A 26,687-nucleotide genomic window follows, 5' to 3' on the forward strand; every position below is an offset into this window, starting at 1 on the left:
AGGCACTTTTATTGATTTTTGTAGACAGATTAACAAACAAATTGTCACCAAAGAAAACATCCAGTTTGAACACAAGTTAAACAGTACGATTCTTTAGTATTTCATCTAGATTTAGTTTGAATTCTTTTAATAGTTGAAGGAAAATGGTAAGAAAAATCCCAAAACAAAAAGGTTAATCTTTTAATCTGTACTTTTTAAAGAGTGTTAGCTGACAGGTGAAGACAGGAGTGCTTCAAATAACTAGTTGTTAAAGGAGAGATTAACCATATAAATAAAAGGATGATGTCCTCCAATTCCTAATAAATGATTATTGTGGTAAACGGTACCCTGAACATGTTTCGTGCCGCTCTACGTCCAGACCTGCTGAATATCAGAGTTGTCACACTTTTGTACAGTAATTAAAGTAGTACAAAGCTATGAAAAATATAATCAGTGTAAAGGCACAAGAGACTCGCTCAACAATCACAACAGCTCTACTCTACACCATGACGTCACACAGAGCGGCTCAGGGGCCGCCGCTGCCGCTCCCCGCTGCATTACATCACATTTTTAAACTAAGCTTTAGCTGATTTAAAATTACTTTTTTTTCTTAATGCAGTTATAACTGAGACCCCAGGTTGACTTTTACTTTCTCTATAATAATTTTGCGTCCACGCATGCAGGGCCAGCAGCTCCCAGGGACAGCGGCTCGCCCCCGAGCCGCCACGCTCATTAGTTTCTATCAACTTGGCCTGCCAAGTCTCGCCACTAGAGGACACTCCGGCTTCAAAAACGACAACGTGCCACTGCAAACTCGAGGACACAGCAAGAGATCTCCACTGACTCAAATCCAGCATGACTTATGTGTGGACTCGTCAGAAGATTTTAGGTTTCGGGTGAACGTCAGACCTTTGGTAGTGGGCATGTTTGGACCTCCAGAAGATGATGGCTATGCCACAAAATGAGTCTGAATCACAGAACAACAACAACTGGCATGAAGTTAAAGGATAGGTTCAAATTTCAAATTTGGTTTGCATATTAAAACTCATGAGCCCTGTGTGCACTGACTGATTTCCTTGTTGCCATGATTACTTCTGAGCAAACAGGCTGTGAAAGACTTTAGTATAAGAGATGTTAAAATCATTGTATAATGCACTAATATGAGGGTTCAAACAACTAGTTAAAGTTCAACCTGAAGCGATTTGACTACAACATTTTATTTTTGCAGTGGATTTCCTGCAGCTCAGCAAGAAAAAAAAGGGGGGGAATATTTCAGAGTAAAATGAGACTTATTATTCATTATCAATATTATTATTATTCAGAAACAAAAGTACAATTATGAAATAAAATCTAAAATTATTTAGTTTACTTTAAAGTATTTTTATTTTCACTTAACGGCAGGTTTTAGTACTTTTTAAAAACAGCCAAGGACCAAAGGCGAAATGTTGATCTTTACTTAAACAAAAAAAAAAAAATGTAGTCATCTTCTCTTATAATCTGTTTCAGCTAAATACCTTTTAATGGTCACATATCATTAGATTAATTTTGTATGTTAATATAAATGTATGACTGCTTGTTTCACCAGTTTAGTCAGTCACTGTATCGTCTGCAGGAACAGATACGGCACCTGGTAATTCCTTCAGTGTGCACATGGCAGCTGAGTTAAAAATATATGTGTGTAAAGAACCAGTCCTTTTGCAATTCTGGCAAACATTGCTGTTAAATATGAAAACACTGCATGAAGGCCGACTGTCAGGTGGGAATGTGAAAAGTGGTCTTTGTGTTCATGTCCAGTTTTCGTTTCAGCTCAATTATCTACGGAAGAAACCCACATTTCAAATAACTTCCACATTACTGAAGATAATGGGTCAAAGCTAAATAAAATACAGATTTGTAACATTTATAAAAAATCTGAAGCGAATGAACTAAAATGTATTCATATGCGATGGCGTTTTCATAGATCTGTTTAAAGCTTGAACTAATACAATGACATTTTGATGCGAGTTGAGTCTTGCTCAAGTAGAAAATACACATTTGCACCAATAAAAACTGCAGCTACTCATCCGTAACTGCAGCACTGAGACTGAAATGTCTGGGAATCAAACTGCAGGAACACTAGAAAAAAAAGATTTCAGAAAGGGTTTTTGGGGGAAATTTGACATCTCACACACACAAACAAACACACACGCACACACACACACACACACACACACACACACACACACACACACACTCACACGCTGGGCGCCCCCAGGGGCCACAGCACAAACATTTGACAGAGAAGGATGTGACAACAGTGAGTTTGAGTCAGCAGGTGTTTTGAAGCTTTAGCACACAAACTCCTGTCTCATGCGGATGATCTGTAGTAAGGCGGCCTGGACGTCTTCATCCATGTGGCCCTGGGAGAGAAAACAGGCACGAATTAGCTTCAGTTAGCTGCACGCATCGACACATGGTTAAAGAGCGCACGTTTGGGTTTCTGAAGTGACCAACAACATTCTGTAACTAACAAAATCTGTAGATCCCTTGGTATCATCAGAAGAATCAGAGGTTTGGTCCATCAGGCTTGTCTCGTTACTCTGTATTACAGTTTAATTTATCCTTATCTCATTTATGGCAACATTGTTTGGGCAAGTACATATTCATCAAATCTACACAAATTACTCATTACTCAAAAGAAATTTGTAAGAATAGCTACTTCTGCCTTCTATTTGGCCCCATCTGCCCCTTTGTTTAAAAAATTAAATTTATTATCCATCTATGATATTAACATACTCCAATCATGTGCTTTCATTTACAAATGCACTTATCTTGCAAATAGGCTTCCAAGTACTTTCAAAGATTTTTTTAAGACCAATTCGCAAATTCATAACTATAATACCAGACAATTTAAGGATCTCCATTCTTCATTCAGTCGTACTAATAGCACTCAGTTCTCCATCAAAGACAGAGGTTCCTCACTCTGGAACTCTCATATACTTATCGCAAAATCTTCACTGTCTATTAATAGTTTTAAACAGAGATTGAAGACCAGCCTTATTGACCAAGCGTCTAGAAGTGCTTCCACTTAATGTGGACTCACTTCTGCACGTGCACACCGAGAAATTGTCTGTTTATATCCATCTTTTTTGAACGCTGTTTTTTTTTGTTTTTTTGTTTTTTTGTTCTTGCTATTATTTCAATACAATGTATTTTTCCTGGTGAGAACTTTGAATAAGCCCATTTAGGGCTTCCTTTCTCACCTGCACATATTTTCATGTTTTTTTATGTTTATTTAAACTTTTGTACCGTTTTTTATGTTGTGCAAATAAACAAATCAAATCAAACCCTGCCAGTTTGGAAATGCCTTGGTGTGAAACTTTGCTTTTCAGTAAGTGGTAGAAAGTGAACCGTCACACCACAGATCCAGATCAGAGGAGAATTATCCAGCATCAGTGTTATCGCCAACCGAATCACAACATTACACATCTGTTGCATCTCTGAAGTGGGTGTTGCAAAGTTGTAAGACTGATTTCCAGAGAGCCATAGCTGGCAATGCGGCGTAAAGTTGAGTTATGCAGCTCATTCTACAGCAACTATGAACAGAGGTGTAAAGAAACGCTTGAAAAAGCTGCTTTCGTACTGTGTCTGTGTGGTATTTTTAAGTTTATCACAGTTTTAACACCACAAGAATTTGTGACAACTTTTGAAAGAAAGAAAAAAACTGGCTGAAGCCTTTCGTGTTTCAAGTGCATCATATAATTCCTCGGACATTTGTTTCACCTCTCAGTATTGAGATGGCTACGGCTTTACCCAAATATTCCTTTTGACTTAAAGCCACTCTACACAGAAATACAACTTCTGATTACAGGAGGAAGAAACTTTATGTACCAGCCAAGTGATATTACAAGACATAATAAAACTTAACTACATCTTGTTTTGTTAGTGGCTCCTTTGTCAACATGGCAGGTCTAAAGGTCTGTCTTTTTTTTTCTATTAAATAATAATTTATTTTTTATTATGCCTAGCAGAGTGACAGGCTCAGAGCGTGAAAATAATTATGTTTCCTCATTCTGTGTGTAGGTTACCGTAGAAACCATGTGGCTTAAAACATCAGCCAGGACACAGGTGGGATCTGATTTATATACGATGTAAACAGCCAGGTAGATCAGATTCTGATTGGATGTGGGCAGGAAACGGATTTAGGCTGCAACTTGAACAAAGCCCAAGTTCATCTCTGGAGTTGCTCTCAACAAGTCATCAGCTGTCTGAACAACAGAGCTTACTTTAAATATAGAAGAAGCATGTTTGTGACCTTGTTAGCAGAAATCTGAAGAGTTTAAGACAGATGTTCAGATAACAGTCAGAGCTCTAGAAATGAAAGAAACAAACTCACCTGTGCTGCACTTAGAAGATGAGTCCGATAAATTGAAACCACCTCTCTGTGTTGCCTCTCAGCATCCTTTTCAAGGAGAGAAGGAGTCATTAAATATATGATACCACCTTGATGTATAAGGAAACAGGAAGTATAGTTGATAGTGTAACCAAACTACTCTAAACTTTACTGCTAAACCTGAGTGTTGGCATATAAACAGCATTTAAAAGTTGAAGTTGCTTGTCCACTCACAGCCAGCTGTTGCTGTAGGTTTTTGATCTGAGTTTGAAGTGTGTCGATCTGCAGCGTCTGCCTCTTGTTGGGCGTGTTGCTCGTGTAAGCCAGTTGCGACAGACCGTTGAGTGCCTGCTTCAATCGTTCCACATCTGTCAGCAACTCTGTGATCTGAAACACACAACATTTCTATTACTTTATATCAGCGCTAGACTGGCTTTATCCTGAGAAACGGAAGCAAAGATGTATAAACTCATGTATTTTCACATCTCTATGTAGCTATAGGGACAGCTTTAATGCACTGCCTTCATTAAGCCTCAAAACATGTTCTACCTTTTTGTCTTTGGCCTCAGTCTGCTGAGCCGATGTCTGAATCCTTTTCTGAAGATCACAGATGGTGCTGAGTGATTTATCATATCTCTCTTTCAGCTCCCCAATTTCTCTCTCAATGGCACGTCCTTTTTCCTGGACGGTCTCCATCTCTGTCCTGGCCCGTCTCTCGTCCTCTCTGGCTTGTGTTGCCTCCTGATGGGCCTCTTCTCTCTCTTGTGTTAAGCTCAGCATCTTATTGCTCATGTCAGCAGCCTCCTCCTCCAGCTGCTGCCGCCTTTTCTTCAGCTGGTTCATTTGGTCTTCTTTATAGCGATGCTCTTCAAGAGCCTGCGTGGCTTGCAAGAGCTCAGAGTGCAGGGCGGATACATCCTCAGCTCTCTGGGCGTTGCTCTCCTCCTCTTCGCGGAGAGTCATCTTAAGCGTAGTGACTTCAGCCTCCAGGGCTTCTTTGGCCGTGGTGTGTTGTTGCAGTGCAGAAGTTTGATCCCTGCGCTGCTCCTCCAGGTCTTTCTGTAGGGCACAAACCCTCTGGACTTCCTCCCGCTGAGCCTCTTTTGCTTTCTTGCAATCAGCCTGAGCTTGCTGCATGGCATCGTGAAGGGTTTTAAGCTCGGTGTCATAAGTTGCGATGCGAGTCAGCTCTGCTTTCAGGCGCTCCTGGAGATTCTGCATCTGAGTGTTGCAGAGAGAGTTCTGCTCTTGCAGCTCCGTCTTCTCAAGTGTCACCTCCTGGTTCTGCTGCTGTAAACTGATCAACGTCTGGGCCATTTCTTCATATTTAGTCTTATACTCTTCCTCTTCTCCTTTGTGCTTCTCACTGGTTACCAGAGCACTGTCAAGTCTCTGCTGAACCGATTCCATCTCCACTTTCAGATTCTCTTTCTCCTGTACGGTGCCCTCCACGGCCAGCCTCTCTTTATTATACTTCTCTTCCATATCCGACAGCTTGTCTGTGAGCTCCTTCACGTGGGCGCTGTAAGAGGTTTCCTTCTCTTCAGCCGCTGTTAGTGGGACAAACTTGGACTGAATAGCCTCCTGTATGGTATCCAGTTCTTTCTTCTGGGCCTCCAGTTCTTGATTGAGCTTTATTATTTCCTCCTGAGCCAGGACATGCTGTGCTGATCCTTCATTTGCTCGACTGTCCGCCTCAGCTACAGCAGCATTTAGCTTGTCCGTGGCAGCTTTGTAGTCCACTATACTTATATAATCTTTTTTCATCTCCAACATAACCTTTTCCAATTCATCTTTCAACTTCTCATTTCCTTCTTTCAAATTCTTAAGTTCTTTCCCACTTTCTTTTTCCTTGGTTTCCAACTTCGACATCTCGGCTTTCAAACTTTCTACGGTGGAACTCAACTCGATCTTCACTTGCTCGTGCTGCTGTCTGGGAACATACTGTTCCTCCACACTCTGCTTCAGGGTCTGGTGCTGTTCCCTCAGCTCTTCACATTCTTTATCTCCGTCTTCACATTTGTTCTGAATAAGTTCAAGTTTCTTCACCAGGTCAGCGTTCTGAGACCCCAGAGCCTCCATGTCCCCCTCATGTTTCTCACAGAAGCTGTTTTGATTACCGATGGTCTCCTGCAGTGTGACTCTCTCGGTTTGAAGCAGCTGGACTTGTGCCTCTGCTTTTCCGTAACGTTCACTGGCTTCCACTAGTTTGTCCTCGAGGTCCTCCAGAGCTGCTACCATGTTTTTTCTAACTTCCTCGTGCTCGTTCACGAGTATAAAGTCATTCTCAATCCTGCTGCTGAGCTCATCCACCTGATCTCGCAGCAGATCCCTCTCCTCTTCACTCTCCTTCACCTCTTGGATCAGATCTTGGCTCCTGGCAGTCACATCCATCAGTTTCCTTTTCAGTGAGGCGCTCTGTTCTTCCAGAGCTGCTCGTATCCTGTGATGCTCCTCTACAGATATCACCCCTGACCCTCCCTGGGACGAGGGACTGTCTAGCTTTCTATGGAGCTCTGCCACCTCTTCCAGCACACGATCGTAGTCTTCCCTCAGCTCGGCGATCTGCCGTTCCTTCTCATCGACGGCGTTGGTCAGCAGGTTTTTCATGTTATCAAACTTCTCAGCTGGCACCGTGTTGCCATGTTTAGTCTGCGCTTCTTTCAGTTGGGTTTCCATCTCTAAAAAGGTTTCTGCAAGTTCATCTCGTTCTGCGGACAGAGCTGACAGCTCCTGGGTCAGCCTGTCCGCCTCTACAGCCAACTGGCTCTCGCTGCTCTTATATTCCTCCAGGGCTTTCTCACTCTGTTTGAGGCGGTTACGAACACGACCCACTTCGGCTGAAGCACCTTCATACTTGGCCTTCACATCCTGGAGCTGGGTACGCAGTTCTTCTGCCGCTTGGCCTCCTAAGTGTTCCTTCACGGCAACTACATGGGCCTGCAGCTGTTTGACTTTACACTCAGAGTCCAGCATCCTCTTCTGGACGTCTCCCAAGGCGTCCTCCAGTTCTTGCACTTGCTGGTCGGCCTGTTTCTGGACGGTGTCTCGGCTTTGGGCCAGTTCCTGGCACTCTCGGTTTTTGCGGTTGAGTGCAGACTGAAGCCGCGTCACCTCTTCCTCCGCTGCTTGTTGTCTCCTACTGACCATCTCAAGTTCATGTCCAAGTGCCTCCACTTCAGCAGACGGTTCCCAACCTCCTGCAGTCTGACTTCTCTCCAGAGGTTTGGACAGCGAACGCGACACAGCAGGATTCTGGAGAATCTGAGCAAAAATGGGCGAAACAATAATACAAACACAAGACGTGGACAATTATTATAATCAGTCATCTTTAGGAAACCAGGCACTTCATTAAATATCTTATCTTCTGTGTTATCTTCTTAACCCACCATTTGTGTAATACAAAATGTTAAAACACTTAAATAAATTAAATAAATAATAAATAATAATAAATATTATATTTATTATAAATAAATAAATTTGTATGCCATGAGACATTTTAAATGAAGACTTACGTGGTCAGAATCCAGGCTGTGAGCTTGTTTGACTAAAATGTTTTCTTTACCTGCAGGAGAACACGACAAAACCACAACATTCAAACCAACTCCTACTATATACGTTTATAATCCCCAACAATAAAAGAAGGCTCACCTTTGATAACAGACTGGCCTGAGTATTCCCCCTGTTAACACATAAATACAACATTGTAGGAGACACTTGAGACCTGAAATTATTTTTTACCTCTTCATAGACCGCTTTAAGGCGGGAGATCATAAAAAAAACAAAAAAAAAAAACACTGACCAAAGCACTGCGGAGCTGGACCTTGACAGTTTCTGGAACTCGAGTTGCTTCTTCTCTTTCTTTTGCAGTAAGGAACACCTTCAGCTGCTCTTTCTGATTCATTCATTCAAGAAAAAGCACCAATCAGTCAACAGTCTTAAACACATCGGTTTTGTTATACATTAACTTTGTTTTGGTCTCTTGAAATGTTAGACAGCAGATCAGGCAGCTGTTTATTTAGAGCTCTACAGTTTACATCTTTGCGAGTGCTGCTTAATGTTGGACTATTTCGTTACGTAAAGAACAGTACCAAAGCCGCTTATGGAGATGTTCCAGAGCGGAGTCCTCCAAAGGGCTGAAAATGCAGCCAGCAGCAAATTTTAGCCAATTTCACCTTTTATGCAGCTGAACAATGAGTGTAGGGAGATGTTCTCTCCTCCACAGTGGGCCAGGAAAAGCACACGTCTGGTTTTGATAAGAGATTAGTTTGATAATGATCGAGGGAAGAAAAATCCTTTCACCTATTGGTAAGCTGCAGCAGGGACACGTACACCAAGATACACTTTTCAAGCAAGTGTTTGATTTTCCTGTTATAAGCCGAGTCGTTGGATGACATATTAAAAAGTAGGGCAGGAAAAACATTGGCCGAGGTAATGTTTTTATATGTTTCCCCTCCAGACCTCGCTGCAAACATTACCACTGGAATACGAATACATGACATTCACATAGTCCAGAGAAAACAAGCTTCTTACCTCTTTGTTGGCATTTTCCACAGACAGTTTTTCCTGCAGAGGAAAAGGGAATATGTGTCAAGTAAATTGATGGTTATATGCAGATATATATGATTTGTTTAGGGTTCTTTTTTTGACGTACATGGAAACTGCACTGGCAGTTATTGACTGAGCTCACTGAACACACCGTTTCACTGTTAGTCAGCAATCTTTCACATACATAACAAGAATACACTCTTTTATAACCTGGAAGATGAAATGATGCTCTTGCTTTGAAAGAGTATTCTATTTTTACAGTTTACAAGTTACATGTTAAGTTTAAATTGTAAAAAAAAAAAAGGTTCATCATTAAATGCGATGCCATTGTTACATCACAACTGCACTATAAAGAATTTGAACAAGTCATTAATGACTGAAAATGCATATCTTAATGTTATGATGGTATTGAAATTGCAGATAAAAACAACTCTTGCACACATTATAAGCCAAAACATGTCATGTTTTATCTAATTTCATCAAATATTGTATTTAAGTTTCAGGCAAACAATTCACCAAAATAATTTAAGAAAAGTAAAGCTTTGACCACTTTGCAATTTTGTTAACCCCACAAAACTTAAAAGATAAAAATGTATTGAATCATGAGCATCAAGTGCTATTTCGTTACATTATTTATATCAGCTTAAGTTGTGCAATGATACAGAGTCCTACTTAAGTTGTATTTGTAAATTCTCCTGACACATGCTGGGTACCAGTCAGGAACAGTACGGTACCCACAGTCGGGCCTTTATGTGTGCACATGTGCCATATGCTGCTCTGTCACAGCAGCCTCAATTACTTTGGCCAACAACATTCATATAACTTTATACCATCTCAGTACACCACAATACACATTTCCTTTGTGTCATGGTTCATCCGAGACACCTGAAGTATCTACGGATCCTCTGGACGACATTAACACAAGGCCTCATTTTTTAACAATTTCTTCTGAACAGCAGATCATGAGACAAATGAATCCATTGTTCAGGCACGAACCCCTCGGATACTGTTTTTCCTAGTGTTCAGGTTTTAAGATCCTAAAGATATAAAGTCATATCTAAAATTTACTGTGTCCATCCAGTTATATCAGCATTGCGAAAAAAAAAGGGCCACGCAGACATGAACACCATCATATGTCTCCTCTTGAACTTTAAATAAGACCTTCAATTTTCTTTTTGGCACACTGATAAATAAAACTAAAATACAAAGATTATTGGGGGGGGGGGGGTTCTGCATTTTTGACCTTACCGTGGCACTTTTAACCCAAACATACCTGTGTGAGTTGTTGCTGCAGCATGTTGACCTTATCTACAAGAGATTTCTGCTCCTGGTTGTACTTTCTTAGATTTTCCTGAAGGTTTTCATTCTGCTTTTCCAGGTCCTAAAACATACATTCACATTTGAAACCACACACACTTTAAGCTACAGACTTTGTTTAAAAAAAACACCTGTTAAATTCATCTGCCCTTTATTGATGCTACAGACCATATGCACTAAAGCAGATTTATGTTTAGGTAAAAAAAGAAAGACAAACTTTAAAAAACACTTACATGTATGATCTGATCCGTCTTTGGTCTCTCCACTGAATGCTGAAAATAAAACAGGACCATTTTACTATCCCTATACTAAATATCACAAAACGGCTGGATGTATTCACAGATGAAATCACTAGATGGCAGTCAAGTATAACTGACTACAACAACTGTACAAACTCCAAGAATCCAAGCCAAAAGAAATGCTCTGAAACGAAGAGGAACTGTAACATGGCTAAACTTCAGTGTCCATGTGAATGCTGCCGCTTACCTGTCTCTTCCACTGTTCCAGCTTTGCAGCCTCTCGATCTGTAATGGCAGGAAAATTAAACAAATTAACACTAATTCAAATTTCATGCTCCCTCAGACTTTTAGTATAAAAACTATACGATTAAAGGCAAGTTTGCAGAAAAGTGTTTTATGATAACACGTTCAAGGTAAAAATAGGGTAAATATAGAATAAAAGTACATCAGAATTAACTATGAAAGTCAAGAATATGGCTAAAGATGTCATAAGATATTTAAAGGGAGAAGAGTTAAAAAAAACAACCAAAAAAAATAGTGAATTAAAAATCTAGAATTAAAAATACAAAACAGATATGTGAAATGAGACTATGAAATAGTTGATTTTAAAACTGGCTGCAAAGTTTAAGATCAGTCCAAACTAGATTCTCTTTCGCCACTGTTGTCATCAACAGGCAAAAATAATAACACTTGTGCTCTTATATTTATCTCTAATAAACGGCTACAGGGCTTTCTCATGCTCTGACCTCTGGTGGCTTTGTCAAGGTAACTTTTGACCAGAGCAATGAGCTCCTGGTTTCTGCTGAGACGGGCGTAGTGAAAAGCATCATGACCCAAGCTGTCGACTGCATTCACATCAGCATTGTTCTTCAGCAACACTTCAACTGCATCCTTGCAGCCAAACTCACAGCCCAGAATCAGCGGCGTCCTAATGGGGTAAAAAAAACAACAACAAACTGTTTGAGTGAGGGCATGCATAAAATAACTGTAAAAGAAAAAAAAGGTCCTTTAATGAGAGCCTTGCAGGACAAAACAATGAAAATAATTGCACATAACACCACTGATGAATAGACTGAGTGACTCATACACTGAATAATTTGCTAGCTCTATTAAACAACACTGTCAAATAGTATAAGCCACTGCTTTTTTCTGTATTTATTTAAAGATGCATGGAATTATGACAATGTTAACAGATTTGATTTACTTTAATCTACATCTTCAGCAAAGCAGAAGTTTAAATCTGAATGCAAAAACACTCATGACAAACACTAGGAATGACCCACATCTACAGAAGAGTTGGAGATCGAGCCACCTATCCTCTACTACCAGAGACATGACTGTAACTCTTCTATAATACTGCACTACCGTTTTATTTCTTAGATATATTGTAAAGCCTTATTTGCATGTCTGCTGAAATGGGTTTTCTGAAATATAGTACAACGTATTGGCTATAAAAGAGAGAATTAAAATATCTGTGAATTAATATTTGGATGCCAAAAAGACTGTCAGTGCAAGGAAATCTGACTTCAGAATTTAACCTCTGAACTCTGCTAAAAGGTGCCTTTTGCAAGCTGGGATTTTAAAATTTCAAAGCTGAACATGTGACAGTCCTTTTAAAGACAAACCATTAGAGTTGCAGGCTCTTACTTGTTCTGTTTCTCATGGAGAGTAATATCAGCCCCCCGCTCAAGCAGCAGCTGACAAATGTATGGATGACACATCTGGGTTGCCAGTATCAGTGGCGTTTTACCATCCTGCAAGGCAGAAAAAAAAGAAGCAAGGACAAACATTTTAAACAGGGCACAGAGAGCACTCTTCCAAGTAGAGCAGCCTAATAATGAGCAAAAGCACTTGCTGGTGGAATGGACTTGAAATACATTTGCAGAACAAGCAGGAAGATTATCTTCTTTATGAAATACTGACAGAAATGCTTTGTGCTACAATTTATTAAAATACTGGATGAAGTGAAGTGCATCGATAAGTCTTACAAAATCAGTGGCATTCACAAAAGCCCCTTTATCGCAGAGAAGTTTCACACTGGAGGAGCAGCCGGCCATAACTGGAAAAGAAGAATACAGATCTCTACGTTTATATCACTCCATTAACGTCCATCAGCTCAGGCATAAGCTTGCAGTCGGGTTTAGATGTGGAAAATTGTATAATGAAAACGGAACAACTAATATGTTTAAAATGAATACATTTGTTCATTACTGAAGTGCAATTTTATTATGGTAGACTTTAACATTCACGCAAGCAGGTGGGGGCTCTCATTTTTAAGGGTTTTACTTGTCATAAAGTAAGAAATTCTGGAGTATAATGGTGCCAAGAGTAGAGTGCAGTACTAGCATTACAATTAGTGTTAGTTGCTAGCTTGAACTAAACAAAGCTCAACATAATGTCCCCACAAAAGCAGTTTCAAAGCAGAGGTTTAATCAAGTTAGCACCAGAGTAAATAAAGTACAGTCTTACCAGCATCGTGCAAGGCAGTTCGCCCTTGTAGGTCCACATTTCCAACGGGACAATTGTGCTACAAAACAGCATAAATACTGCTTAAGAACATTTTAACAAATAATCTTAAAACTATTTAAAAAGTAAGTTGTGGAAAGCAGTAGAGATGACAGATTTTGAACACATGACTGCACATTTCAGCTTATCGGCAAACAACATTTTCATGCAGTTGACGTTACTTCTTAAATTCTGATAAGTAGAATATTGACTTTATCCTGCAAAACTGATTGATCAGTTATGCAATCAATAAATCAACAGGAGTAACAGATGAGTTTGCATGATTTTGATTTATAGAAGAAATATATACAAAAAAAATACTGCATGACTGTATCATAACACAAAAGTTCTAGAGAAAACTTCTAAAGAAATTATTCTCTCTTAAAAGCCAGTATTTTGTTTGAGAAGTGGTTTAGTTAAGTTTAAACTGTGCATCAGACTTATTTCCAGTGAGAGGCCACAGGCAGGTCATATCAGGTCAAGCGGCGCTGCGCTGATGAGCTTGGGACCACCGACACGGTGCCTGAACCACTGTGGGGATGAAAACCTTGAGGACTCAACGTGGCCCTGGTGTTGCTGGGTAAACTTGCCAGCCAGAGCTGCCTGCTCATTATAAAACCCCAACTCCCTCTAGCAACAAGGGGCAAAAATTATCAGCATGCTCAAATGACATAGCAAAGGGGAGGGGTGGTTGCAACGGGAGCTGATGGCAGAGCACAGAGGAGGGATATCCTATACCTTGAGGGTTTGGGCTGACGGGTGGGACAGTGGAGGCCCGGGCTTTGGCATCCAGCTGCTATGTGAGGTGTGATGACGGCACTAAGAATGGACTGTAGGTTTGTAGGGGGGTAAGCCTGTCAACACCGCTGACAATCCCCTGCCAACAACCAGCACCTCCATTAGATCATTGCCATGTGAGACATGGAGGCGGGGAGGAGGCCCTCAATACTTTGAGAGAACAATAGTCCTCTGATTGTAAACACATAAATCCCAGAGGGGCACAGTGAGTCAACAAGGCCTACTGTTGACTGATATGGACTTGGACTCAGCAGCCAGAGGTGTTTGGAAATAATTATTTAAGGGGGCTGAAAGACTGTCTGGTGATGAAAAGCTGGAACAAAAATACCGTAGTGTCTCGACGCACAGTGCTTCAACACAGGCAGCCAGAAGCCTCAAACAACTAGATATTATTTCGTTTGTTATGTTCACTAGAGACATTCATAAATATTTGTGGAAATGCAGTAATGAGAAAAGCATTTTACCTGTAGGAGTTTTTGAACACACACAGAGTGCCCATTTCTTGAAGCCAAATGAAGAGCATTTTTACCTAAAAGAAAAAAGTCCAAATTAATTTAAAAGTAATTCGAAAGCATTTTTTAAACAGTGTAAGGTGTTTTTACATAAAAGGAAATATAAAAAAGTTCCCATGCACCACTGCCATGTACATTAAACTTATTTTTAGTTCTACTAAGATAAATGTTAAGTCAGATGGATGTAAATAGGGATATTTTATATATCAAAAATACACATTTCAAAGTAAGTGAATGTACTAGTTACATAGTTCAACTTAGTACAACCTCACATTTAATTTACTCCACCAAGTCTTAAGTATGTATTTTTATGCATGTCTCTTTTAATCTGGGTGTCTAATTACTCAGTTAAAAACAAATCAAACAAACACAGAGATTAACAACACTTCTTAAATTAAACTAGCTGCTACTATATATCCATTTCTTAATCTCTTTGCAGCTTGACAACTTTTGTGGCATCTTGTTTTTGAGATTTCTTCTCAACATGCTTTTCTTGCTTCCTAAATCTTTCATCTAACCTGAAAATAGGAATACATTTCTGTTTGTGTTGATAAATTCAACTTAAAAAAATAAAATAAATAAATCACACAGCAATTTATTCAGCCAAAATTAGGAAAATGAACACATTAGGATAACTGTGTTGGAGCTTCAGAAATGTTCCTACACCCATCTCTGTTGGTGATGTCAGCAGGTGGAAATACCTTTACTGTATATAAACTTGTATTCTCTAAACTGAGTTTACTCTCTGCCCACAAGTGGAAGCCGTCGTAATCACACGTACAGGCCGCATAGTCCTGAACCAAGAAACGCTCACAACGCAGCTGTTTGTGTACGCTAACGGACATAAACGCTTGGACAAACTGCAAGTATATTCCAGCTCTTACAGTGCAACATAATTCCATACCGCAAATGTGCAACACGTAACTTAGAAACAAGAGAAACATTGTTTCTGATCAGTATTGGGTTTGTATTGGAACTGCACTAGAAGTCTCATTGAAGATTCATTTTGTTGTCATTGTTTTTTTTACAGCATATAGCTAATTCTTCATAAATACCATCTACACAATCAGTCTGAGTTCAGTTTTAATTCCTTTGATACTTTCAAAAACACAAGATTGAACAACTGTCTTTAACATAAAGAATGTAATCTTTTCACCACCAGTCTCTGAGCCACCAACAGTCACTTATTGAATTATATATTTGTTTGTAGAAAACAACCAAGAGTTAGCAGGGTTTTTTGCAGCTGCAGAGTGGAGATATGAGCAAGGTCCTGCCAGAAGTCAACGGGAAGATGATAGAGCTTAAAGGAATGGATATACATTTCACATAAAATTTCAGACTGATATTCCAGAAGCATTTACATATTTGATTACTTTTTGTCAATGGTCAGCTGACAACCTAAAATATCCAGGGAGACAGATGGATATAGTATGTTTTTGGTGAGATGTGGTTGTGTAAACAAACTGCAAGTATATTCAAGGCCTAAGGCTTCGTTTCTGGAAAAGAGTAGATATAACCCGCTTGAGCGTGACCAGGTTAGAAAAACAACAAAATATAGCTCCATGACGTGGTTTTCATCTAGTCTGAACTCACCGGTGGCATCGCTTGCAGTGATATCGACATTGTGTCCCAGGATGAGGCTGAGACATTCCACGTGTCCCCGTGTTGCTGCCAAATGAAACCTGAAAAATAAAATTAACACATTAACATCAGGAGGGAAGACATGCAGGAGACATATGGACATGGCAGAGTATACAGCACTGACTTGAGATGGACAAGTGAAAAATGGATTGGGTGTAAAGAGGAGGGGGAGTGTGTAACTTGAGCACGAGGAAGAGCTAGACTGGAAATGGACACTTGTCTCCTTGCTATCAGCTGATCCACATTCTTGAGGCAAACAAGAAGAAACTTCAGTGTTTTTGAGGACCATAACATCATAACAGGTTTTCCATACTGTACATCTCCCCACAGTGCACACAGTAGTACATGTGAGCAATATCTAAAGAAATGTAAATATTAGGAATGTTAAGAAAAATGTGAATTACTACTACAAGGTATCAGATGGAAAAAGTGGCTCAAATCCCAAAAAACAAGCTTTCAGCCAATGAGGAGTAAACATCTACTCAAGAAGAAGAGAAGAACTCAAAATGAGAATTAACATCTTAAAGCTCAAATAAAAACCACAGAACAGATCCAAGGGCTTGTTTCCTCTCAGTTTTTCTTTAACAAAGTACAAGTTCCACTGAATATGCACTTTAAATTCGTAATTCTCGTTGTCATTGTCTTTAATCACTTTTCACAGAAAACATTGCACTTTTTTGTATCTAACCTTCGGCAGCGCTGCAGCTAGAAGCCATGAAGGCCTGTAAAGCACTTGTGTGTAAACTAATCTCAGCCTGTCACCCTTCAAGCCACATGAAACCGTTTATAAACTAGCCTAAAGTATCTGCCAAGGAGACAGCTAGGCTGTCACCTCACCACTGGCGAGGGGTATTAAAAGCTGTGTTGATGGCCTGGAGATGCTGGTCTTCTGGAGCGCAGTGGAGGGTCGTGACCTCGGTCAGGGAAACAGCACACAGGAGACTAACCAGGGCAAATCAAGCTAGGTGGCCGCAAGTGACAACTTCATGAGCTACAACATTTTTTTTTCATATTAGAAAACAGTTTAAAATGATTAAACGATTAGCCAGCAAGATGTCGCAGACTTAAAAATCACATGGGTCTGATATTTAAATTTAGAAAAGTAGTTCCATAAAGCGTTATCTGCAGCCATCCTAAGACTGAGAACACCTACAATGTTGGCAAAGAAATAAAACTACTGAGTTATTTGGGTGTTTTCCAGAGCAAAAATACCCTCCGGAGCAGAGTCCCTGGCTTAACTCTCTGTTACTCCAACTTTCTCCAGAGTTTCATATTGAACTAACAGCATGAAGATAGGAGCTACTTATCCTCCTTGAGGCCCCTTACATGCATAGAGTTGAATTTGGGAGACTGATGGGTTTGCCTTTAAGGGACCACCCTCAGCTATGTCATTTCATCTCCACACCTGCTTCCTGGGCAACCTTCAGGTTGACAGTTTACAGGATCCGGCTGCTATTTTTAAAAGGAGTGCAGAAAGAAGAGTAAACCATAAAGTATATGGTAATGGTTTAACCACATATGATGATGTGCATTACTGACGAAACTACAGTAAAATCATTGGTTATATTGTTCTGAAGCGCTTATTGCTGTTACACAAGTATTTATGGCAGACTTAACTTAAGTGTGCTCTGTTTTGGTCCACCCTCACGTTCACAGATTAACTGAACTCTAGCTACAGTGGAACATTTTTAAAAACTTGGATAAAAAAAAAAAGAGCACATCATGTTCCCTAATTATTTCTATTAAGCCGGCTGCACTTTGTTGCAAAGACCTTGTTAGTGATGTACCGAAGGCATTTAAACTTTCCTAATTAATGATCTGGTAAAGTGAAGTTTTGGAAAATGTGTAATACTTTGTAAGTGACACCAACAACATCTTTAGTTTCCTCAATTGAATAGCAGATAAGAAGAAATATGGGGCAGACACCAGCTGACACATAAGGGAGCAGAGAGAAAAAGAGAATACTTAGTTTTTTACTTTCAGCCAGAGGAAAAAGAAAAAGAGAAAGAAAATGCAGCCAAGTTGGAGTTTCTATTCTTGAAAATCAAGGAAGTATTCACATAATTTCCAGAAAGGTAGCTAACTTACTAAACCAAACTTTAAAGATTGACCTTCACCCAGTGATGACCACCTTCCAATTTTAACCTTTGAATATGTAAATGTTTGATGTTTTTTCATAAACAGTCATGTTACTGACTTGTTAGTATTTGATCTAATTAAATGTGAGATGTTCAGGTAGGCTTTTTATTCCCCTTCTCTGCAGTTTTTCTACAATACAGAATGTGAATATTATTAGTGCTTCCCACGGCACATACTGTAAATGCATCGGTATGCCAGCATGATTAGATTAGTTTGGGCACGGTCTTGTTAGTACATAGGCAGGTTTCCATTAGTAGGGGTCTGGGATAGTTTTACAGAGCCTTCATCATTGGTGCATCTCCTTTCTGAGGAATTGCCTTGCAACAGAAGTTTTCTGGAAATTATGCAGAGATGAGACAAGTCTTTGTTTTGTTGCAGGCCAGAGAAGCTGCTGGGGGGGGGGCTCAGTGCTGATTGGATATGCTGTTGGAAGGAGATGACGTACACCCCTGTCCTTGTCCTCCTCAAGTTGGAGTGCTCTCTTCTAAAGCGATATACATCATCACCGGTGGTATTATTATTATATTATCATCTTTTATATTATCTTTTGTATGTCTATGTGTGGACCCCAGGAATAATAGTCTTCCCATGGCGAAGACTAATGGGGATCCCTTTTAAATAAACAAATAAACAAATAAACCGTGTATACAAACACAGCAGAGAAAAGCAGCAACCATCTCAGCTCCTTCAAGCTTTATCTCCTCATTTTAAGTTTGCTGTTCATTATTATGCCCCCCAAACAAAAAAAACAATACTGACCAGAGCTTTAAAAAAATGTCAGGAAATGCATGTTGCAGAAAGAGAGGTTAATAAAAACCTTAGATTGTATTTAGTGGTGTAAATGAAATAAAATCCAAGTGCCAAAAAAATCAAAAAAGAATACATTAATTTTTTTCCTCTCTTTAAAAGCATTTGACTCAAATCACTAAAACAAACAGTAAAACTCATACCTTGTCCCTTTTAAATTACATTTTAATGGCACTTGAGCACAAAAGATGTTTTTACCAATCATAATAAACAATATCTTCACACAGAGTATGTTTCTTCTGCACGGCCTAGCAAACATCTCTCTCCAGTGGTGAACTATCATATCAACGTTTTTTGCTGCTTGGCCCTCATCAACCAGCTCAAAAGCCCAGAAAGATCACGAAGGATGGGTGGATTCACCTCACTGGGCTCCTGTTTACTCAGCTGCAAGCCCACATGGAACACTTAGAGCTGAATTCATTATCTGAACACAGTGGGGCTAATCCAGGGCACACCAGATGATATTTTGGGGGCAACAGTTTGTAATTTGTTTCTCTACAGAAGTCTGTGATTACAACAAATCACCATTCCACATTCTCATGCCATCTTTTATAAAGCCTAGACTGACACGGACACATCTGAGCTGTGTGTGGCCCACTGAGCCCAATTCAGACTTGCTGAGCTGTGATTATGGTTCATTTCTCCCCCAGTTTTGGATATCCTTGACAAAAGTAGAACCCTTTTTCATAGATATTCATTTACTATTGCTTGATTTTAGGTTTTACTAGTTCTATTTAGTCTAAACACTAAATAATGAGCTTGACTGTATTCAAAAACTTATGGAGTCTATCATTTTAAAACTGGCAGCACCACTTCTGGATTTAGTTATGGCAAATTATAGCACCTTACTGCAGCAGGTATTTATAAGGTTGTGTGTTTAATTCTTTTTATTCACATTCATGCTTGCACGTAATCATTCATCTATGTGATGATACCACAAGAGAATTTAACACACTGCTGAAAATAGTAAAACTATGGAGCGCCAGATGGTTTTACGGTTTAACGAAGCCTTTGTCAAAACAAATGTGAAGCACCAGCCAGGTATCAGTGACTTCTTCAAATATCGTGGAGTATAATGAGGGAAGCTGGCATCTCAAAATGCTGGTATGGGAATCAGGATAAGTTTAGGAAGAACACAAAACATACACTTGTTAAAAACAGTTCTTTGCATTGTTTCCAAGACTCAGCACCTAATGATCAGTGGTAGGACTAGAGCAGGAGTCTGTATGACATACCTGAAATGCCTGTGGTTTTGGAGGGTCAAGATAAAGCATCAAAATAATTCCTTATACATGTTTCAACTAGAGTAGCGTCCCTACCCCCCACCCAGCCCCATAAATCCATCATCTTCCCATTTTTTCTTAGATCATTATCTCTTTTTCAAAATAAGGAACAAAGACTTGGTAAAATAAGTGAAACCAGATGTCTGAAAGACAAAAATATATATATAAAAAAATAAAAAAGTTCCTTAAAATATTTTGTTAGCACCAAAACGGACTAACAAATAAAACCCGGTCCTTCAAGATGTCAACTGATCGTGATAATGGCATGCAGCTGTCTTTAATCTATTAGTTTTGGTTACACCACGGTGGATGTTATCGGAATTTGAAGGGAGTCATTTCCTGCTGGGACAACGTAAACAGCCTCTGGCCAGCGTGGTCAAGCCTTTCGTATCCACAAACATTCTTTACACAAACTCCCACATTGACTTCAACTTAGCTGGACACAAAAAGGATGTTTCTGGATATAAAAATGGAGACATAACAAAACTGCAGCATCTGTCGTTTTCAGGCCAACTGGATGAAAGCCTTTTGTTTGTTTGAGGATCTTGATTTGCAAATATAAAAAAAAAAAAAAAAAAAAAAAAAAAGTATTCTACATGGCAATGGGGGTCTAATGTAAATTCATAATCCACAAAAAGGTTTTACTAATGTCAATTCTATAAACATTCAATTTAGTATACAACAGTTTCTTATTTGATTTTAAATGCAAAGAGTGTTTCAGACACGTCATCATACTGTGGGTGTGTGCGAATGTATGTGAAGATTTACTCACGCAGAACGTCCTTCCACGTCCAACTTGGTGGGGATGATTCCCTTCTTGCTGAGAACAGAAGCAACTTTGTCCACTTCTCCGCGCTCCACTGCCTTCATCAGCCGATCATCATACTTGTTCCAATCCGTGTTCTGACGATGATAATGACAAACATCAGACAATGGTCAGTTTTCTCCAAACTCACTCTCTGAAGGAGTACGTGTCTACATAGTTTAAACCACTGAAACCCGATTCTCAGTGGGTAATTGATTCAACACACGAGTATATACCTGCTCCCTTAAATGGAAAGTGCTTCAGTTGTTTATGAGTTATGATCCATGAGTGTCTGGTTTCTATTTCTTCGAGGCGACGGATAAATGCATTAGTAACATGCAAATGAGCCAGAAAGTAATTTTCTTACACAAAAACAAAACAATGGCTGTGTAATTTTTTCCTTCCTTTAACTGTAAACTAGAACAGAAGTTAGTGTGAAAACATGCCAAGAATGTTCTGCAGTGCAGCTCCACTAAATCCCCCCAGTCCATGAGTGACATCTACAAAACATGGGAACAGAGTACTCCACTGAGAAAAGTGGTTCTCTATCAAATGAGGGGAACACAAATAAAAATAGGGACACACACATTCTTCTAACTGAGGCCATTTATGAACACATCAGTAATGCATTGGAATTCAATTAAAAGAGATATATTTATACATCCCATGTAGCTGTGCAGCAAGTAATGATCCACCATAACCATGCAATTGCCTGATGAAGACTTTGTTTACTGATTTAAAACTTTTTTTATATTCAATGTGAAATCATAAACAAGGTTAATGCAAAGAGAGCTTTTGAAGAAAGAGTGAAATTGGCATTAAGAATACATACAAAGTGCATAGAGGTGCATTTCAGCCAGCGGCTCATCTTGGGTGAGTGGAACTGGTCCTTGCACCGCGCTACAGAAAAAGTCGCCACTGTTTCGGTTTACACAGACAAAAATAAGGAAAAAAATTGTATGAAAAAAAAATCCAACCCTCTCTCTCATTGCACTCAACCAGTGAGTGCTATAAAAATTGATGAGAAGACAAAGGGTGAGTCTTTGCAGCAGCAGAGGTCCTTTTATGCAAGGCTAAAACACAAAAATCTCCCCCACACGAAGCTGAGAAATTCATTTGTCAAGATTTTCTAAGCATTCCTTTTTTGCTCATGAGCTGTGCCTGCAAGTCCATCACTGCACAGCAGTTTGGCTGGTGGTTAAAGGGAGGAGGAGAAAGAAAGGAAGAAATGGAGGTGGAGAAGCAGTCGGGCCAGCCCTGCCAGCCCCGGGACCTGCCCTGGCCGGCAACTGCAACTCCTCCTCTGGGGTAAGTCAGCTCAGCCTGGCTGCCTCTCGTCTCCCACAAGTATAATTCCCTCCACTTTTGTTTTAATCTTAAAACTCCTGTTTAACTCAGTCTTCTTTTTATCCACTAGTCTTCCTCTTGATGTCTGGAGTGTTCTCTCCCTCCAAAAGCTGCCTCCTGCCTGCTTATGAAATGGTAAATAAAGGGCTTCCGTCGTTGCCTCTTCCCTCCACTACCTTCCTCACAACACCAAATGGCAAGGTCAGTCAGGCTCAGTGGGGTAAATATGTGAGCTCTCCCAGGTTTAAAATATCACCCCCTCCCTGGTAAACAGCAGCAGTGCAGACAGTCCTATAGACTGGTTACCTCTTTATTTTTTGACCCTCCAACCTTTCTGTAGTGACTGATAGGAAGACAGGGGCTAAGAATACATTCTGGACATGCCAGTACAATGAGTAATGGCTTCAGTATCTTTCACCACTGCCAGCCTGAAACAAGGCCAGCCAAAAAGACCATGCTTACATTGCCCCCTCCAACGTGCTCATTGCCTGCCGCCAAGTTACAATATTAATCTCGGACAGGGATTATGCTTTGCAAATTTGAAGTGGTCTTGGCACGGACCCTCAAAGGATGCTACGGGGCCTCGAGCTGCTGTTAAACCATCCACATTAAAAAAGGCAGTGTAGTTTTAAAGCCCAATGATCCTTGTCGAGCAGTAGCACAGCAAGATATCAGCCTTTTTACTTTCAACTTTCAGAGACTGCAACCCCACCTAATTGTCTGTCCACCTCCAACAATTACCAAATGCATTAAAAGCAGAACTTTTATTGGGCAAAATGTTACAGGCAAAAATGCACAGAGACAGCAGTCCAAGAAAAGGAGGAGAAGGTATGGAGCACCCGTTTAATTTACACACAGCATCAGCTCCTTATGGGCTCTTGTTACTGCCTGATGCCAGACTGGCGTTTACAGAGCAACACTGATATTCACAAACATGCTAAATAACTCTTCCACATGACATGTCATATGAATAAGTAGGTGTCAACTTACGAAATCTGCTCAGCCTCGCATGGAGACAAAGACGCCGAAGTGGCATCTAGCCATTACATACATGGGTCACGTAAATATCTTGCATGGGGATCCTACTGTGTGCGGGCGTCTATTTCTCTGGAAATCTACTTATGTCCACTAGTTAATAATAGGGATGGTTGCAAACAAGAGTTGCCACTGTTCTTGTTATTCTTGTTAGAGAGGAGCGTTTTAATAGACCTCAACAATTTTAACTAGATATTAAAAAGTACTTAAATTGTAACATTTGGTCTTGACTAAAAGAAGGTGACATTGTTACTGAGAAGATTTTAAGGGTATGATGAAAATAGTTTTACTCAGTGGTTAAATGACCTAAACACGAGTCACTTTACTGTACAGCATTCTTTCAGAGCAGAAGAGAAGATCATAATAAAAGATGACGCTATCCAGTTACACATCATATTGTCAATATAATGCCATTATATTTCTCTGATGTAAATTGGGCAAAGCTGAAATGATTACAAACTTCAGTGTATAAATACATATTCAGTTTACTGTCAATCATGAAGCTCAGGGATATTTAATCTGATGCATGTATAAGATTAAAAGATATCGTAAAAAAACATTTAGTCAAAACATATAGATTGTGTTGTTTTTGTTATACCACTAAAAGACCTATGGTTGAGCTTACATGACTGACATACACCCAGAGCCCATTTATATTTGTGACGCAGTGTGTCTCCATCAGTCTGCAGTTTAGAGTCTTAACATACATCTTGTAAACATAGTATATCAAGTACACCAGTCATAGTTTTTATCCCCTGGTCAGCTGCAAAGTGTAGTCACATTTCCAACGTGCACATTTTGGGTGGGGGGTGTTGCACGTTGGGCTGCAGCTAGAGTGTAGGCTATGGATGATTAAGACATACGGCTACATATGAGGCTCCTCATCGATTTGACTTTCAAGACTAAGTTGCTATTAAAAGTTGGGTTTTTAGCAGTATTATACTTTACATTAAAGACAAAGTACATACAAAGTCATGAATTAGTATTTGGTCAAATAAAAAAAAAAGCAAGGTGAATGATTTAAACCAGATGCATGGACATAAATGTATATTACATTCATGTCCTTGCTAAATGGGTAAGGGCATGAATGTATAGTACATTTGTTACAACCAAATTATTACAAAATGCAGTATACTGTAAGGAAGAGATGAGAACTTCAGCGTGTGACTGAAACTCAACTCTGGCTTGAGATTTGAGACAAACAATTTTAGTATTTTACGTTTCCACCATGATATACTGCCTAGTGTCTGTCACAACATTCTCACTGTAGCAGACTGATAAACGATTAGTCTAGCAGCTAACCTAGTCTTTCAAATACATCTATCCAATGGGAGGTCTGAAGGAATCAAAGAAATAATCTATCAGTGGCTGGCCTTAGCCAAATAAATGCAGGGAGGCAAATATATGGCCATTATTCCTCGATTGTGCACCTGAATCAAAAGTACAATGCTTGTGGGACTGTTGCAGACACCTGGTACAATTAACTTCCAAAACAGAAACTGCAGCCACTGTTATGGGAAGGGACGTTGTAAAACAGGGACTTTTGTTGTACCAAAGGCAAGCAAAATCTTCCTCTATTGAAACTACGGCCACCCTGTCCATAGAGAGGAAGGGTTTTCTATTAGAGTATAGTGGTGCAAACCTCACCCACATTGGACCCTTCAAAACTGGTTTGATGTAGTATTCCCCCCCCAAAAATAAATGATAATTCCAGCATTTCATGTCAGTTGATGAGGCACAAGTGTGTTGCTGATGCTGTAGAAATAGTGAACACCCGTTGTGTGCAAATGAAACAATCACATTACCTAAACCTTCTATTTTAGTAAACTGACCTCTGGTGCATAACATCACCTGACACTGGATAAGGTAGGTTAGTCCAATACCCGTCTACACTGATTATTCTGGGAGTCTGGTAATACTTCACTTTGAGGCTCCAGACATGCTCACCTCAAATCTGACATCACTTTACAGGCTACAACTCTTCTCACACACCTCAGTTTCCTCCCTCCCTGAGCTCCTGGCCAGACTAAGGGGTCTCTCATGTCCTCATAGATGAAATCATCGGCAGAAAATATCTAACTGGTCATCTGACTACAGACTGAAGCCAAAACTAAACATAAAGTTACACGCTAATATGTTAAGTGATAGTTGTGTCTAGCAAACTGCAGTGCCTCATGTGGTTTCAAATTTTAAGGATGGGGATGAGAGTGATCACAGGATAGAACTGCAAAGAGTCATTAAGTCATGAAATGTAAACCCTTGACATTTAAATAAGCAGTGCAAAGACATTAGAAAGTGCAGATGATTTGTATGTTTTTTTCTTTGATGACTGCAAAGATGTCCAAACCTTACAAAATAGCTGAAAGGGGCTTCTTTCAATTGTATAATGCCCGAAGTTTTAAAAGATAATACAAAATGAAGTTAACAAAAAGTTATTATGTTCACATGTGGGTGACTCACTACAGCGATAAATAGGGCTGTCTGTGCATTTAATTTAAAAAAACAACATTTAGAATCTATAACCAATATAATCTTGCCCATGTCAATTTATTTCAATATTTTTCTTTAAAGGGGACGTATTATGGCATCTAATACCTATTTTAAACAGGCCTTGAATGTCTTAAAAACAAAATTTTGATTGTTTTTGCTACATAAATTAGAAATTCAGCCTCTGAGCCATGTCTTCAGCCTCCCAGTCTCTAACCTCCGTATCTATGCGGGATTCTGAGTGGGTGGGGAGGCTATGATAATGAGGCACTGTGCTGATTGGCTGCCTGAATGACGCGATACATCGCTACGGAAAAATGGCGGAAGCTCCGGCCGACGGAGTTAGTTGTGGGCGTGGTTTCACGCATCGAAGGCCAACCTATGTAAATCGCGCCCGTCGTTACGTAACGACGGGTGGAGAATCTGAATGGCTCGTAGATCCACATCACACTGGATGGCTCATCCGGGCGGCTGTACAGACACTGCAGAATTTGGTTGCTTTCCTCCTTCTCTGAGTTGGCAGGCTGAGGGGAGACCACTTTTTATATGTTAAAGCAAGAGAAAACGTGTTTTTCATAATATGTCCCCTTTAAATCTATAATTACTTTCCAATCAGACATACTCATCCACACTTCATCTATCTCAAAATCAAAAAAGATATGTGTTCGTTCATCAGAAAAATGATAATATATTTGATTTATTATGCGCCTGTCAAGATACTCAAGGTTGCTGTACAAGCAGTAAAGAATATGAGGGAGCACAACAAATACTAAATAAATAATGTCAAACACCTTTAAAAAGGCTCTATTAAGGAGAATAAATTAGTTTTGGGCTGAGATTTAAAGACTGAGACAGTATCAGAGTGTTTGACGT

At 39.7% G+C, this 26,687-nt stretch overlaps 1 protein-coding gene across 1 annotated transcript in view; it reads right to left on the reverse strand.

Moving 5' to 3' along the window:
• Positions 1-1,299: 1,299 nt before the first annotated feature.
• Positions 1,300-26,687, reverse strand: part of uacab (uveal autoantigen with coiled-coil domains and ankyrin repeats b) — a 49,536-nt gene continuing 24,148 nt past the window's right edge. Inside the window, exons 2-19 of the mRNA XM_061739807.1 lie at positions 20,913-21,043; positions 15,864-15,952; positions 14,223-14,287; positions 12,925-12,982; positions 12,444-12,514; positions 12,103-12,209; positions 11,202-11,383; positions 10,703-10,740; positions 10,450-10,488; positions 10,173-10,280; positions 8,885-8,917; positions 8,154-8,246; positions 8,003-8,033; positions 7,867-7,916; positions 4,901-7,615; positions 4,586-4,738; positions 4,355-4,420; positions 1,300-2,378 (exon numbers count right to left, since the gene is read on the reverse strand). Of these exons, the coding sequence (XP_061595791.1) occupies positions 2,307-2,378; positions 4,355-4,420; positions 4,586-4,738; positions 4,901-7,615; positions 7,867-7,916; positions 8,003-8,033; positions 8,154-8,246; positions 8,885-8,917; positions 10,173-10,280; positions 10,450-10,488; positions 10,703-10,740; positions 11,202-11,383; positions 12,103-12,209; positions 12,444-12,514; positions 12,925-12,982; positions 14,223-14,287; positions 15,864-15,952; positions 20,913-21,043 (4,101 nt within the window). The 3' untranslated portion in view covers positions 1,300-2,306. The remainder of the gene's footprint in view (positions 2,379-4,354; positions 4,421-4,585; positions 4,739-4,900; positions 7,616-7,866; positions 7,917-8,002; positions 8,034-8,153; positions 8,247-8,884; positions 8,918-10,172; positions 10,281-10,449; positions 10,489-10,702; positions 10,741-11,201; positions 11,384-12,102; positions 12,210-12,443; positions 12,515-12,924; positions 12,983-14,222; positions 14,288-15,863; positions 15,953-20,912; positions 21,044-26,687) is intronic.

This window comes from Cololabis saira, chromosome 2, assembly GCF_033807715.1.
Source record: "Cololabis saira isolate AMF1-May2022 chromosome 2, fColSai1.1, whole genome shotgun sequence".
In the NCBI taxonomy this organism is placed as follows: Eukaryota; Metazoa; Chordata; class Actinopteri; order Beloniformes; family Belonidae; genus Cololabis; species Cololabis saira.